At 42.6% G+C, this 15,756-nt stretch overlaps 1 protein-coding gene and 1 long non-coding RNA gene across 2 annotated transcripts in view; one reads left to right on the top strand and one right to left on the bottom strand.

Annotated features, from left to right (window-relative positions):
* The window catches only part of LOC125323482, a 31,463-nt gene extending 23,378 nt beyond the window's left edge, over positions 1-8,085 (top strand). Inside the window, exons 8-11 of the mRNA XM_048298496.1 lie at positions 2,843-2,946; positions 3,629-3,748; positions 5,315-5,444; positions 5,907-8,085. Coding sequence (XP_048154453.1) covers positions 2,843-2,946; positions 3,629-3,748; positions 5,315-5,444; positions 5,907-5,962 — 410 coding nt within the window. The 3' untranslated portion in view covers positions 5,963-8,085. The remainder of the gene's footprint in view (positions 1-2,842; positions 2,947-3,628; positions 3,749-5,314; positions 5,445-5,906) is intronic.
* Positions 8,086-13,081: 4,996 nt separating this feature from the next.
* LOC125322397 lies at positions 13,082-15,738 on the bottom strand. The gene is made up of 2 exons (XR_007201968.1): positions 15,255-15,738; positions 13,082-13,484 (listed from the first exon to the last, which is right to left on the bottom strand). It is a non-coding gene; the product is annotated as an uncharacterized LOC125322397 (long non-coding RNA).
* Positions 15,739-15,756: the final 18 nt, after the last annotated feature.

Raw genomic sequence — 15,756 nt, forward strand, 5'->3', positions numbered from 1 at the left:
GTACATGGAAACTACCTTGGCCTTGAAATGCACACTGCAAATGTTTGCTGCCAACAGAAAAGTACAGATGTGTCTGGGTGGAGTTTGCTGGAGGACTGAGGTGGCTTGCAAGCAAGAACTTAGCTGGAAAATGACATTTAACAGCATTGCTTTTGTCAAAATGAACAGAAGGAATTGCCAAGATGTTGGTCTGTACTGGTGCTGAGAGAGATATCACCTCTGTCAGGGATATCACCTCTGTCAGGGCTAAACACACATGGGGAATAGGGGGATGTGCTGCTGCATGGTACATTCCTTTTAGTGTTTATGTTCACAGAAACTTCTGATCAGTTTTAGCCTGTGAGAGGCTTGATGACCCAAGGAGAATCAGTTGCTGATTTAAAAATACTAGAGAGCATTCAAAGTTTAACGACACTGTGGGAGATGTCACTGTAGAAGAGAAATATGCTACACAAGAGAAGAGATTTTAAGACAGAGCTTTGGGAAAAGTACATTTAATCTGATTTCCCCATCAAATCCAGCAAATTATAAAGAATCTTATACCTCCCTTAACTTTAGTCTGAGTTGATTTTTAACACCCCTGGGACACAATGCTTTGCAAAGAGTAATTCTGAGATGAGGCAGAGTCACCGCTGTTTAGCTGTTTCATGCCCACATGTGATAAGGGTGAAGCATTAATGTAAGCCCATTGCAAGCAGTTTGCCATCAAAACTATTCTCATGTTTAGAAGTATACAGACAAATGCACTTTTTGAGATATCAGAAGTTAAAAAGGTGAAAACAACAGTTGTGGCTTTCCATTTGTTAAGCTATGGTCTGTTTTGCTTGCACACCCACAAGAGCATCCATCAGCAGAGCTGCTGCCTTGCATCTCAGGAGATTGAATTCTGTTTTGGACTGGAATTTTATCGGGGAATGCATTCAAAATTAGCTGTTCCTTTCCCTTTTGAAGAAGGAAAGACATTGTCTATATAGAGGGCATGGATTTTAAACTGAGAAACTTAAACAATGTTTATAATCATGTTTATTACATTTGGCAGTAAACTGGTCAGAGCAACATTCTGGAAAGAGTTTTCTTTTATCATTCCCAGCATGCTTTTGGTTTTGGCCCTGCTTCAAGTAGAAGTTTTTCCATCCAGCTTGGAATTTTTTTTTTTTTTAAGAGAAGTAATCAGCCAAGAGTTACTATTATATGTTATGTTTTTAAAGTCTTTCTTCCTGCTAGGATAAGACTTAAGATTGTTACATTCAAATTGTTAAAAAGTAATCAAGTAGTCCTTTCAACATCTTAGGCCGATTTATCTGCTTTTTTGCGCCTCATTCAGTTTGGGTGAAGGAATTAAACTGGTCTGTTTTGCCTTCTTGCCTGAGCACAGTTTGCCAGTGCTGTGAGGAGAGGCAGCTGAGGGCTTGCAGCCAGATTTTCAAAGGTACCAGATGCTGAAAGATAGAGAAAACTAAAAGATTTTGAAAAGCTTTTTGCCCAGCTCCCATGAAATGATCAGAATTGATGCTGGGTAGGTGATACCTATTTCGTGCCTATTTAGAGTTGCATCTTAGGGAGGTTTGGAAAACAGTGCTGGGATGGTGCTATTCTGGCTTACATTCAAGAAAAGGAAATAGAAAAGCATGGTGAAGTTGAGAATGTACTTGGTTCTGTTTTTTGTAAGAAAGAAAACACCAATGAGAGCAATAACAAATGCACAAATCCTTTGCTAATATTACTCTTCCTTACAAATAATCGCCCAGAGGATGGTGTGTTGCAGTGAATGGAAGAGCCTGCTGTGTCTGCCAGTGTGTGGGAACCCAGAATGCAGAGAATATTTCTCTGCCTGTTTTGAAGACTTTTACTCCCCTGAACAACACTGGTTTTGGCCTTTGTCCATGGGAAAATTTGCCTAGCCTCTGGGAAGAATTTGAATCTACAATGGTGTGAATTAGGTGATAGAATACTATGTGAGATTATCACAGGGTGAAAAATTTAGAGTTTTTAGGTCTATTTGCATAGTAAATAGGTAAAAGTAGAAAACCTCAAAATGGAGGATAAGTTGTAGTTAAAACCTTCTTTCTCCTTCTTCACTAACTCCATATTTTGCAGCAATAGTGGTCTGGGATGATTGGATACAAAATTCCACAGTTTCTGTCTACGTGATTTAGGAACTTGTTGGACATTGGTAAAAAAGTGAAAATATCTTGCGTTTTAAGTCTTCATTGGGTAATTTACCTTAAAAAGGCTGTGAAATCTTGGTAAGTTGTCTTCTTGCTGCATTCTCTGCTCTGTGCTATGTCTGGCCATGGCAGTGGCTTGTACGCCTTAGATAAGAATTAATAAACACCTATCTGGAGACTGAGAAGCATGAAGTCCCATTCGACTCCTTTTTTCTCCTGGCGTCTCCCCCATCAGGGAAGACAACAATTAATAACGTGGACATTGTTACCATTGTTTTCTGGATATGCCTCAATCCTTCTCCATAAAATTAAAAGGAGATGTTTGACAAGATACACTATTAGTTCTGTAAAGCTTGCTTTCTTGAAGTGCAGGCTGGAAGGGCTTTTGTTTCTGTATGTGCTTTTCTGCCCTTCTTCAATTTTTCTCCTGTCCTGAAGAGTGCAGTCACTAATTGTGAATTGGCAGTGAATGTATACGTCTTAATACATTTTTAAAATAAATTTGTAAATGTTTTAATGCATTTAAGATGTGCACACATGCACATCCAGACATCACACGGTCAAGCAGGAAGATGACGAGCAGGAAGGTATTTTTGCAGCATTTGTGCTACTCACGTGAGGCTGGAAAGTAGTATGGATTTGAACGTAACTCATTTGTCTGCTTGCCCTAATAGGTGACCCTTCAGTGATTGATCTGGACTCTGACTGGAAGGCTCCCACGGAAGAGTGGGGAAACTGGACTGGAGATGAGGAGCATCAGAAGAGGGATGAGAAGAAGGTGAGGAGAGTGGCGTTGATGGCCAAGGGAGACCTGCTCCACTGGGGTCAGACTCATCCAGGCTGGGGTCTCCAGCCCTGGAGCCAGGCTCCTTTGGTTGTGGGGGCCTTCTCATGACAGGAGGAAGTGCCTGGCATGGTCACTGCCTGATCTGTGTGAGATAGCGGGAGCTGGGGGACACACTTGCAGGATGCATGAGATGGCTTGGGGAGAGTTGGCTGGTTCTGAGAGTTCATCATCCAGGTGGTATTGCTGTCCTAAGCAGCAAATCCTGGCTGTTTGCACCCTACTGCTGCTGACCTTCTCAAATAACCAGGCCTTAAAAGAGGTGTGGAGTCAAGAGCTGACAGAGCCTTCACAGCATCTTGGGCAGGCGGGACATATTTAAGTTTGCTGATAAGACGGTTTGGTGACAGTGATACAGTGGTATCTTGGGTGGAGATGTAGAAGCAGAAGTCTTGCTGTTTAAATGCTTTCTGGAAGCCCAGGGAAATATTCCCCTCAGGCAGGAGTGGGAAGAGCATGCTGACCTTTTTGCAAAGAGCTGAGGTGTGCACCTTATCCAGAGAGACAGCCCTGCTTGTACACTGTTAGCACACACTCCTGGAGGTAATCAGTCTTCCTGAAAAAAACAAAATTAGCTGTCCCAGGACTCGTCTTACAAAATCTCTGATGCTTTCAGGATTTGCCAAAAGGCAAAGCAGGCATCCGTTTCTGCCTTTCTGGGCTCGAAAGCAAAACACAGCGGAAGAAGAAGAAAATGGAAGTGAAGGAAGAAAGGGGTGGAGCTGGACTGAGGCATGTGAGTATTTTGTATTTCAAGAGTAGTGTTTGGTTTTCCACAAGCAGAGGGGGATTCTTCTCTGTTAGGATGACCTAAGGGAGACTTTTCTTCCTCTGTCTTCTGGCTTTCTCTTCTCTTTTCTCCCCATGAAAAGAAGTTATGAGTACAGTGAACAGTGGAGTTTTGCAACATGGTATTCTCTAACATATTTTCACAACACTTTGATGTTGCAGTACAGAATGTTGTGCACTAAACTTGGAATGCATCTGCCTAAACAATTTTTCATCCATGATTAAAGCCAGATGCACTCTAAATTTAATGTACAATTGGCCTGTGTTTCATCTATAGCTGAAGGTCACCCAGAGATATTAACAGTAATGAAAAGGTGGTTCCCAAAAGTCAGTGAAGATAAAACGAGGGCACTGTTATACCAGTAAAAAGCCTATTGAGAGAAAAATGTCTCAGAGTGCAAAAGAGGAAGGCTGTAGACAATGTCAGTTCATTTGGGATGGGAAGTGCAAAGGAACAGAGTGTTTACTGGGTTTTGGACTAGTCCTCGCCTGTGATGTCCTTGGCGCTCAGTTGAATGAGAAATGGGGAGGGACCTCCCAAAATATCCAAATTGTATTTCATTCACTTGTCACAGAATATGTTTTTCTGGACATGTATAGCTACTTTTTTCTTTCCCCTTTTCCCTTCCCTCCCCTTCCCTTCCCCCCTCCCCTCCGCTTTCCTTCCTCTCCCTCTCCCCTTCCCCTCCCCTGCCCTTCCCTTTTTTTTTTTTTTAATAATTTGTCTTCCCCTCACACCCACTGTGGTCTCTTATGATCCTTGGGACAATTTTGCTCCCGGATCTCCTGATGCTCCCATTTTAAGGGAAATGTTTTAACTACCTCACTGACCACAATCCACATAATCATTAAGATATCCTATCAGTTCCCAGAGTGCTGTCACGCCACTCTCTTGCACAACCAATTAGTTGGTTTAGCTTTGTAGGTACCTTAATGAATAATCTTAACAGTGCTGTTCAGACTCCTCAGGACAGCATTGCTTCTTATGACATGTTTATGATGGGCCAGAAGGGGCTCATGTTGCATGTCAGCCCCAAATGCTGGTGTCTGGTGCCCCAAATGCTGCTGTGCATGCTCGTCCTTCAGATGGACATAAAAAATGAAATTACTTGTGAAGCCAGATCCACAAAGTTGCTCATCACACTGCTTGTGCTACCTCCAGTCTTTCTGTGGACTCTAGTCACTTTTAGCAGTCACTGGGTGCATCTTACTCTTCAGTGTCACTATACAATGACAGTACTTTCATCTCAGTATTTCTTGCTGTTCCTCTGTTCACTGGGGGAAGCAAGGGGAAAAATGGTAATGAAAGATAATTTCAACACTTTAATCCCCTCTAAAACAAATAAATAAGAGGTAGGTAGATAACATGGCAAAATATTCCAATCATGTAAAAATTAATTTGTCCTGCAGTTCCTTTAAATGCCCCACAATAATGACATTTTCTCTCATATTTTGTAATTGCCTATGCTTTGCTTAACTCATATGCTTAGTGAAGCACATTGTTTCAATTAAGCCCCAGCAAGGTTTGCAAACAAGAATGGAAGAAGGCCCAAGGGACTTGATATCTACAAAACATAGCAGTGATGCAGTTGGTGCTTCCTTCAAAAAATCCTTGGACATTGCTAATAATTCACCCAATAATGGTAAGTGATTGCACATCGGATGAATTTTCAGAAGAATGTGTAATCTGAGAAGTGTTCACCAATGCATATTTAAGTGAATATGTGAAATGCTTCTCCTTTAGCTGCATGTGTTAATTCTTTGAGAGGCTCTGTATTACTCAGAGGCTTTTCTGTGACAAATACCTATTCCTGCTCCTCTTGGAGTTACTGAACAAAAAAAAAAGCTACTATTGCATTAAGTGACAATAATTTTTGCACAGCACTTTTCAACATGAAACAGAAGCAAATATGAGTGATCCAGAGCCCACTGAAAACATTCAGAGTTCTCCCCATGACTTTGAATTACCCTTGAAAGTAGGTGGCCCTTGTAAAACACATCTAAGAACCCTTAAATTTCCTTCATCTGGCAAAAAGCCAACAGTTCTCAGGGATGCAATTGCATGTGGAAGGTTTGTGCACTGGCCCCTGTTGTTTGTATGGCAGGTGTACCTGGAAAAAAGGAGAGGAGGAAGAGGAAGAAAATGAAGAAAGAGACTTGAGGGAGCTGTGTAGCTGCCAGAGCGCCAACCCGATGGGGCAGACATGCCGATGAGCTGCAAGGATTCTGCTTTCTGCGATGCCGCTGAGCCCCAGGCAAAGAGAGGCTCCGGGAGACCTCCCAGTGAGAGGAAGAGGAGAAGAGGAGCAGTGAGCCAGAAAGCGTGAGTGTGTGAGAGAGGAGAGAGGGAGCAGGCTGTGCACAGGAGGTGGTTTTGAAACAGAGTGGCTGTTCATTGCAAGCTGCTGCCCTTGATCAAAAGCTGCTGAATGGGGTTTGACTGGTTGCATAAAGTCCTTTCAGTTTTTTGCTGTCATGTTGTTCGTCAACTTGTAGTGTTCTATGCCATTGTAGAAATAGTTGGGCTATACCTGACTGTGATTGTACTTTGGTCCCATGGAGGATCCACCAGCTAGTCTGGTCTCCTCTAGCATTTTTGCAGAGGTGCTCATCGACAGGCTAGTAATGTACAGAAGGAAGCACTGTTCAGAGACAGAGGGAGAATAACATGGATCATTCTCCAACCTCCTTTTTTAAATCCTTGGTGGCTGCTACTGTCAAGCTACATTGCCATATTTATCCTTTTTACCCCACATCAGACTAGTTCGCTCCTCAAGGAATATTTCTAAAGGAGGTTTTAAACTTATTTGGAAAGATGATCTAAACCCTTTTTCTCCCTGAATTTCATGGTGGGCTAAAGTTTAAAGTCTGTATGTCCAAAGCATGTAGCATTTGTACTTATAGTAGACTGAGGTAAATTTTTAAAGTCATTTTTCTTAATCTGATGTTTGGAAGTTTTTATCATTTTGTCACTTGAATATTCTAATATAAACTAAATTTGTGAATGAAGTTTTTAAAAATGTCAGTTTAGTATTTATTGAAGAGTGTGTATTTCTCCTTGTCAGAAGGCTCATAGTATGGAGAAGAGAATGTGTTACAATTGAATACTATGGTTTATAAACAATGCTGAACTGACACCACGAAAAGCAGAAGCCCTTTATCCCCGGAGGAGCTGCAGCTTTGGTGGTAGCTGGGGGGTTTTCTTCAGATGGTCCTGAGACTATGCCTGACCCATCCCAGAAGCGCTGCCTTGAAGAATGAGATAGTGTTTCTCAAATCTCCATCTGCATTTGTGCCTTTGGAGATGGTGTGGGAAGGTTACCAATGCATGTTAAATGTGTGCACATTTGTAGGCTTTGGGCTGATGCTGTGAAACTCCTTTTGCTAGGACCGTGTATAACCAGGGATGTCCGTGGTTTTACACTGCCACAGCTGCACTCCTGTTTGTATCACGGAGCCAGAGGAGAGCTCTGTGCTTCTGCCATTGCATCCCCGATCCCTGATCCTGGCTTGTCTGAGCTTTACCTGCAGCTCAACACTTTTCCCTGATGGCTGTCATCTGTTGCATAGCTGTCAAAGCAGCTGTACCCTTCAGAGAAGCAATTAACTGCAGCAATCTATTTGTGTTTAGAGTTTAGCTACTATATGTTGAAGGGCAGTTCTCTTGTACTGTGATTTTTGGGGTAGTCAGCTGTACTGTGTGCCCTGAAATTTAGCACAGCAGGGTTATTTCAGACAGGCAGGCGAGGAGTAATCATAACTGATGCCACTTAGCAGGCCACTGCCTAGAATCTGCACATCTTGGTGTTTGTGTCTCAGTGTAGGCGAAATATTGGCAGTTTATGAATGGACTGAATAGACCAAAGAGCTTTTATCTGCAAAGTAACTGGTTTGGAGCAGATGCGTAACAAGAAAATACATGGCCTCACTGGAGGAACAGGTACAGCAAGTTCAAGGATTTAGAAGATGTGCTAATGAGTATGTGGGTAATGAGCAAAGTTCTGCTATCTCTGAAGCCAATGGAAAACATTCGTTGACCTCATTGGGGCCAGGATGTTGCCCATGGTCTTTGCTTAGCATTGAAGATAACCTCTGTCATCCAAACAAGAAAGAAAAAAAGAGTAGCTCACAAGATTGGTGGACTACAGATTTCTTCTGCTTTTTTCTCTATATCTGCTTGTTAACTTTTTGATGTCTTTGTAATTATGCTTTATTTCAACATTTTTCAGTATTTCAAATGTCACTGTTTTTATAATAAAAAATTAAAACTTGTCCAAAGCCCAACATTCATGAGCTGTTTTATTTAATTTGTATGTGTGTAAGAGCATGTGGTTTTGGCTAGAACTATTCCATTTTCAAGCTTTTTTGAGGTACTATAAATTTTTTTAAGAGATTCCCTTCATCTGAACTCTTCTATGCTCAGGAAATCCTCGAGACATTCTTTTGTTGTTGGGATGAAAGAACAATCCAGACTTACAACACTGACAAGCTGACTGAGGTGCTGATGACAAGCAGCAGCAAATGATATTACTGTTTTTCTGTCAAATTCTTCAGTACCCCTCTTGGTGACTTCAGTGCTGTCTGAGGCCTGCATTTTTCTTCTGGTTCCACTGTTTCACCTCTGGGAAGTCATCACAGTAATACAGATGGGCTCAGTAGCTGACAGCAGCACATTATTTAAAACCACGCTCTAATGTAGGCAAAAAACCTCCACACTACTACAACTAAATATTCTTGATCGTAGGCTTTCTTAAATAATTGAAAAGCACCTTTCAGGGCAAATTGGGTGGCAATGTACAGCATGCTTGTGTGATTCATCTGTTTTGTCAGCAGTTAGGAAACAGTATGTTGGGTGCTGCTTGTTTGATATGGCTATTGCACTGCCTGGATCCTTCCTTTACCACATCCCCCAGCAGTGCTGCTGCACAGGCTCCCAGGGATGCAAAAGTGTTCTTCAATCAGAAAACTGAGTTTACAAAAACTACCAAACCAAAACAAAGCTCTCAGCAACTGCTGTCAACTTCCATTCTTGCACTTCCCAGTTGTCAGAGGCTGAAAAGCCATCACACAGCTTAATGAACGGTCTCTGCAGATTCCCTGAAAATCAGACCTTTGAGTTCTTTAAGAAAATCCCCTTCATCACCACATGTTCAGGTTATTCCCTGGTTTCTGTGCTTCTAAGACAGAGGCTGTGCAGATCATCAGCCTGCTCTGGTGCTCCTGGCTCTGGCAGAGTTAAATTAATGTGCTAGATGTGCGCATTCTCCCAGTCTCTGATCTTTGCTAGCTGGAGAGTATTGTAAATCCTCAGACAGAAGATTCAACATCCCCCCCCAACACACTGAAGCACTGCTTGAGCTATAGTTATCCCTTAGAAGAGTAAACTGAGAGTCATTCTCTCTGGTCATTCAATACCACAGTGTAGTCTAATTGCCAGTTCATGGGCCAGGTCCAGCTGGCAGCCCCTGCCTTTTCCCTAAGCAGTTTATTAGCTGCTTGAGAGACACTTGCCTTAGGAACAGCCAAAAGCTCTCCCCGTGCCTGCAAATGGCCCACTGGCTGGAAATCAATCCTCTGGTGCAGCCACAGTGTGGGAGGTGGGATGAAGTGTGGCTGGCAAACATCTATGATCTGGTTAGGCGCAGGCAGTTAATTGTTACAGCAGCAGCTGTAAATGATGAAATACACGGCTTTAAGTTTCCACTTTCTCTTAAACTCAGTCTGCTCTATTTTTGTAATGATGCTCTTTCTTGTGGGCAGCCTCTTGAAGGTGGTAGATTGGCTATATCCCTTATAATAAAGCCATATCCATACGTGATGAGTCCATAGTATCACAAGCATTAAGATGTGGCTGATTATGTAACTGATGAACTCCTGACCTACAAAGTTGTGTTTACTTGCAGACAGACAGCAGGCTGCAGAGGCAGAGGCTGAAGCTTTGCTTCACACTCAAACCATGGTGTAACACCGCCAAGGTTAAGAGGGGAAACCACAGAGAGGAGTTTGGCCTGCTGTTCCATAATTATCCATAACTGATCATTGTAATTGTCTATAATTATCAAGGTCCCACCCAGTCTGCAGATCGGTGGCACAGCCAGCATGTGCACAAGCTGACTAGCAGGTAGCAATGCTAATTGCCTGGCAGGAAATAATTTCTTTACTATGTTTACAACATGGGCCTCCTCTGTAGCATTGAGTATTTTCTAAGGGTAGCTGAATGTTGTGAGGAGAGAGGGTTTTCAAGTCATGGGCCACAAAAATCAAATATAGGAAACCTTGTCCTTCTTTGATTGTACTGGACCAGACCCAGGGATCTTTTCAAGGCAAAATGAACTTTCCAGTATGTGCCATCCCTGACATTCAGCCCTGCAGATGTTCCTGCAAAGGAAAGGTCCCCCCGTACTGACTGAACAGACACTGCAATGCACTGATCTCAGAAACAACTCCCTGTGTCTTCTGGGGAAAAGGCCACTGTAGGAGTAATTCACCCTTGTGTCATCCCATCATGAGAATATTACAAATATGGTAAACTTTATTTTCTATCAGACTTTGATTTCTCTTTGCATGCACAATTTACCTTGGGTGGTGGTTCTGTGCAGTGCACGTTACAGGGACACATGATAAAGGGTTTTATCGAGCTCTTCTGGCAGCAACAGCTGCCTGCCAGTGCTCCTCCTGGAAATCTGCTGGCATCCCGAACTGCAGACGCAGTCAAGTAGCCAATGTGTAAAGAAATAACAACCACCAGAACTCCCTGCTTCCCTGAGGAGGTAGTGTTCGTGTCCTCAGGCTCCTCCTCTTCACCCTGCCAAGATTCATGGAGGGGGCAAGTTTGGGCTGAGGGCTGGAAGGGGGAGCCTGCCACTGAGTACAGGACATTTTCCATTTCCAGTGCTCACTGTTGTTCATGTGAAAGCACTGAGATATCTGGAATTGCAAGTTCTATTTTAGATCATGTTATTTTTAGACATTTTCATAGCTCCTCAGCTGTGTGGAGGCTGCTATAAACGAACCACAGCTCTTTTAGTTTAGCAGATTTTGACTCTCTAAATGAAGACAAGATTTATTCAGTGTTGAGATTTAGAAAATCTGAGTGTACAGCGAGTAACCCAGAAACACAGTCCTGGGCTTAGAGAAATTTTAAACCATGCTGTCATATTTTAGCTTATTTTCTAACCCTGACTTTCTGATCCATCTGTTAGGAGTTTAAAAGGTTTGGAACTGAGTTAAACTGAGTCATACTGGTAAAAGATAATTCATATTGTTAACAGCAACCAACTAGAACAAATAGTACAGAAGCTTGGAACATTACATTAGGAATCCCAAAGTGAAGTCGATTAATTCAGTAAACGAGTAAAATTCAATAACCACAAAACTCATTCTGATACATTCTTATTCCTTTCTTACCCCTTTTACAAGAAACCATTGATCCTCCAAATTAGATTGTTTTCCTGCAAAATTCATCTTGGAAAAAAAGGATGGTAAAATTTGTTAATGCTGACTTCAGTATATTTATGATTTTGCTGTATGAGTCACCAACAGGAAAGTTTCCCCCTGACTAATTTACATGAGGTTTTTTTTCCCTTCATTGATATGTTAATGCTTTGCTTTTACTCCAGCACATTCTTATCTTTTTTAAGGAAGCAAAAAGTCAATCATGCTTTCAGCCTGGGTATTTTTCACACATTCTGCACCAGTTCTATGGATTTTTCTAAATTCTGTTAAGGGGACACAGTGTTATATATTGCAGTTTCTATGTAAAGATGTTGAAAAACTTCCGTGTTTTTTAACGTAAAAATGGTTGTTCAGCATGGAAAATAACTGAGTCTGAGAAGCTAACTAACCTTTTCTCTTTTTTTTTTTTTTTAATTTTAGAATGCAGAGTAGCAAGCGCATGCATTAAGTTATAGGGAAAAAAATAGTAGTAGCTTGTTCCTGCCCTCATAGTCAAGTGCCTTCTATTTGGGATGGAGGAGCTCCCACATGTCCTGCACTGCAGCTTTTATTGCCTGGCAAAGAAGCCAATGGACAAGAGACTTCCTTGATGTTCCTAGGACTTTGATTGACCTTTAGTGGTGTTGGTCAGATCAGTTCATCCCACTGTGCCTTAAGTTTCTCAACCCCAATCAGGACAATACTTTCCTTTTAAAGTGATATGAACTCTGCCCAAGGTTACATATGATTATCAGTTCAGGGTCTGTAGGCTTCCCTTCAAATAACAGAGCAAATGCTGAAGCAGAACACCTTATTCTTCAAAATACTGCCATCCTGGCAATAGCTCAGTGTGTGGTTACAGCATTAAACCACCATCTTCTAGTCAAGGACAGACTGAAGAATGGCACAAAAGGAAAAAACTATGGTATTACAAAAATTAGCAGAAAACAGGGCTGCATTGTTTTGACATCTGGCAAGTGTTGGACTTCAAATTTTTGAAGAAGTTGAAGCCTGGTCTCCCATTTACCTGATCCTAGCTGTTTTGCTGTCACCTTATTAAAATATGATTATCCAAAACTAATTTGTGTTTGGTAAAACATTGCCAGGCCCTCTCAAGACAGAAGTGCAAATCTCCTGTCTAGACATGGGTTTTGAAAGCCCTGACTAGCTTGGCTAATGAGGAACATCATGATACCAAACCCTCCCTACCTGCTGAGATGGAAGGAGTTAAAATGTCATGCTGGTAAAGGAAGCCCAATCATTCTTTTGCAGCTGCTTCTGACTTGCAAATCCTGTGTAGGGCTTCCTGCTCTTACTGTTGTGGATGCTTTGGTCCTGCATGCCACGGTCTTTTTGCTATTTGTGAGGAAGTTTTTTCACTAGTACTTGCTGTCTCTCTGAGATTTTGCTCTGCCTGTTATGACTGTAAGCTGAGCCCCTCAGAGTTTTTAATACATTTAGCCTCACAAATCCTCTTTGAACTAGCAAAAAGGAGAGAATTAAGGCTCAGCGAGAAGGAAGTGTCTTGCCTGAGGTCATCTGGGCTGCTTATGGCATGGAAGAACTGGAATTTTTCACAGAGAGTAGGACTAAAATCATTAACCTATTATCTCTTCCCTCGAGTACAAGAAACAATCCAGTCATTCTTAAAATACTCTTTAAATCTTTCTTTTCCTTTTTTTTTTTTTTTTAAGGGAGGAGAAATCGGAGAGGTTTTTTTATGCAAATTCAATAGTTCCACATCAGCCTATACTGCTGTGGAAAGCTTCTTTGTAATGTTAAATGAGATTCACATTATTCTTCTCCATTATCTTTGTTGTTTGCAGAGCATAACAAGCAGTGAAGCTCAAGGGAATCGCATCAATTTTTATTCTGAGTCTGGCTGACAAAGATATGAACACTTAATTAAGATTTCTTTCATCTCATGAAAATAACCCTGAATATCCGAGCCTGACATGAGAGCTTGATCTTAGTGAAGGCAAAGTGTCCAACTGCAAGATCTTAGTTGGAACACTTGCCCTCACAAATCATTTGAGCTTCGAGCGAGATCTAAGTGTTTCCAAGTAGATGTCCAAACTTTGAGGGAGGGGCTCCTGCTTTCATTTCTGACTCATTCTAGTCCTGTGAATTCCTGTTTCACACAGGGACAGACCAACAGGAAGGAGAATCTCTCAGCTCCGCAGAACAATGTAATAAATTCAGGCATGCATGCAGCAGGAATAGTTGGCTTAGACTTCCCAAAGTGCCATCTGTGAAAAAACCGATTTTTTAAATGACTGATTACAACAAAATGCACATTCTTTTTTCTATTTTTTACATAGATGCATGTATATTGATTAAAATTAGTCCTTTCTTATCAGTGTTGATAATTAGACAAATGTGCACAGGGCTGAAAACATTAGGAGCACTAAAGAAACAAACAATAGTTTATAATAGGATCATTACAGCCATCTTAGCAGCACTTACAACATGTTTATCCAAAAATGAAATATGCCCTAAGGAAGAAAAACACCAACTATGGAACTCTGGGGATTTAAAATAAAAAGGTCACTTTTAAAGTCCTTAAGTAAATAATTTCAAACAACTCAGCAACAGCTCACATAAAAAATAGACTAAGCAGCTAAAACAATAAAATGTGTTAATTGGGCAATCTGGAACGTATCATACGGACAAGCACAGTCACCCTCATTACCTTCTCATTGTTCAAAGTGAAAAAACTCAGTATTAATACTGACGTACATCTTGGTGTATATATGCACAGCAAATATTTATGGTTCTGTGAGTGTCTCAGATTGTACACTGCTGAGAAGGAAATACTTGCAGCTGCAAGTAGAAGGTTAAAATAAACTGTGTGCATTTCTGCATCAACAGCTCAGGTCTCCAGAAACCATTGGGTCAGGGGAAGTTTACAGGTCCTGCTCCATGTGGGAACAGGAGACTGTGTGTCTAAGTGGTGGTGAAACTTATCACATACACATATGAAGACAGGATTCGGATTTACACATTATTTCTAATTAACGTATTAACCAGTGCAGCACCCGCAGGTTTTGGTGGAACTAACGAAGCATTTGCACTACCCACTCAGCAACAGGTGCTTGAGTGGGGCTTGGAGTCACCAACAAAGTTAAGCAATTCTGTGGACTGAATTTCACCTCTTCTGTTTTCCCTCTGATGGCATATCCTCTTAGCATGTAACAAAATCTTAATATTATTCTTTAATCCAAGGAATTAACTCAAAAGAACAGCAAAACAGTTCATGTGAACTAAACCTTCTGCAGCACTGGGTGAATTTCACTGAAAGCTGGGCGATGTTGGCAGCGCCTCAAAGCAGGCCTCTTCAGGCTGTATCCCACGTGTCGTGGTCTAGGAATGGTACTCACCAGTTCAGGAGCCCCACTGAGACTTTCCAAAACCACATGCTGCTGCTCTCTCTCACTCCCCCTTCTCCTCCTCTTTCCCACTTGGAGGCACAACAATATACTGGAAAAATCAATGAGATAGGAAACCTGCTCCCCCTTCCAATACACAATACTAGTTGGCTCCCTCCTCCATGTTTTCTCCATAGGAAGAAACCCCTTTTCCCCCTGCTCCTGGCAATGACCAATGATGTGAGGTGCGATAGAATAACCTCCACATCCTAGCCACGCTCTCTCCTGGTTCCTGCAAAAATTAACCCTGCCCCAGCTGGAATCAGGACATCAGGAGACATTACTTATTCATTACTACTTTAGAATTAAGGGTTGTCCATAATCACAAAATCAATTAGGTCGGAAAAGACCTCTGGGATCATCGAATCCAAACCATAACCTAACACCATGTCAACCAGACCATGGCAGTGAGTGCCATGTCCAGTCTTTCATTAAATACCTCCAGGGATAGTGACTCCTGTTCCCCTGTCTAATCGCCCTTTCCAGGAAGAAATTCCTCCTTATGTCCAGATTAAACCTCCCCTAATGCAGCTTGAGGCCACGTCCTCTCATGCTGTCACCAGCTGCCTGGGAGAAGAGGCCGACCCCCACCTGGCTACAACCTCCTTTCAGGGAGTTGTAAAGGGCGGTAAGATTCTCTCTGAGCCTTCTTTTCTCCAGGCAAAACACCTTCAGCCGCTCCTCATCAGACTTCTACTCCACACGCCTCACCAGCTCCGCTGCCCTTCTCTGGACAGTCTCCAGAACCTCAATGTCCCTCCAGAACTGAGAGGCCCAGAACTGGCCGCAGGACTCGAGCCGCCCCTCACCCGCGCCAAGTACAGCGGAACGTCTCTAGACAACGCAGCCTTCCCCATAGGGTTTCGCTGCCTCCCCGGCTGCTAAGTCCCAGCTTTTGAAATCCCCGGCGTGCTGCTCCCCGTACGCCAGGCGAAGAGGGCAGGACGTGTCCCCGCCAGACCCGCCGAACAGCACCGCCTGAGGGCCGGCGGTGGGGGCGGGCGAAGTCCAACATGGCGGCAGGTACACCTCCCCCGCCTCAGCCTCAGGTGCGGCCCTCGCCGCCGCAGGTGAACGCGGGGCGTCAGTCCCA

Source organism: Corvus hawaiiensis, chromosome 3 (genome assembly GCF_020740725.1).
Source record: "Corvus hawaiiensis isolate bCorHaw1 chromosome 3, bCorHaw1.pri.cur, whole genome shotgun sequence".
NCBI classification, from domain to species: Eukaryota; Metazoa; Chordata; class Aves; order Passeriformes; family Corvidae; genus Corvus; species Corvus hawaiiensis.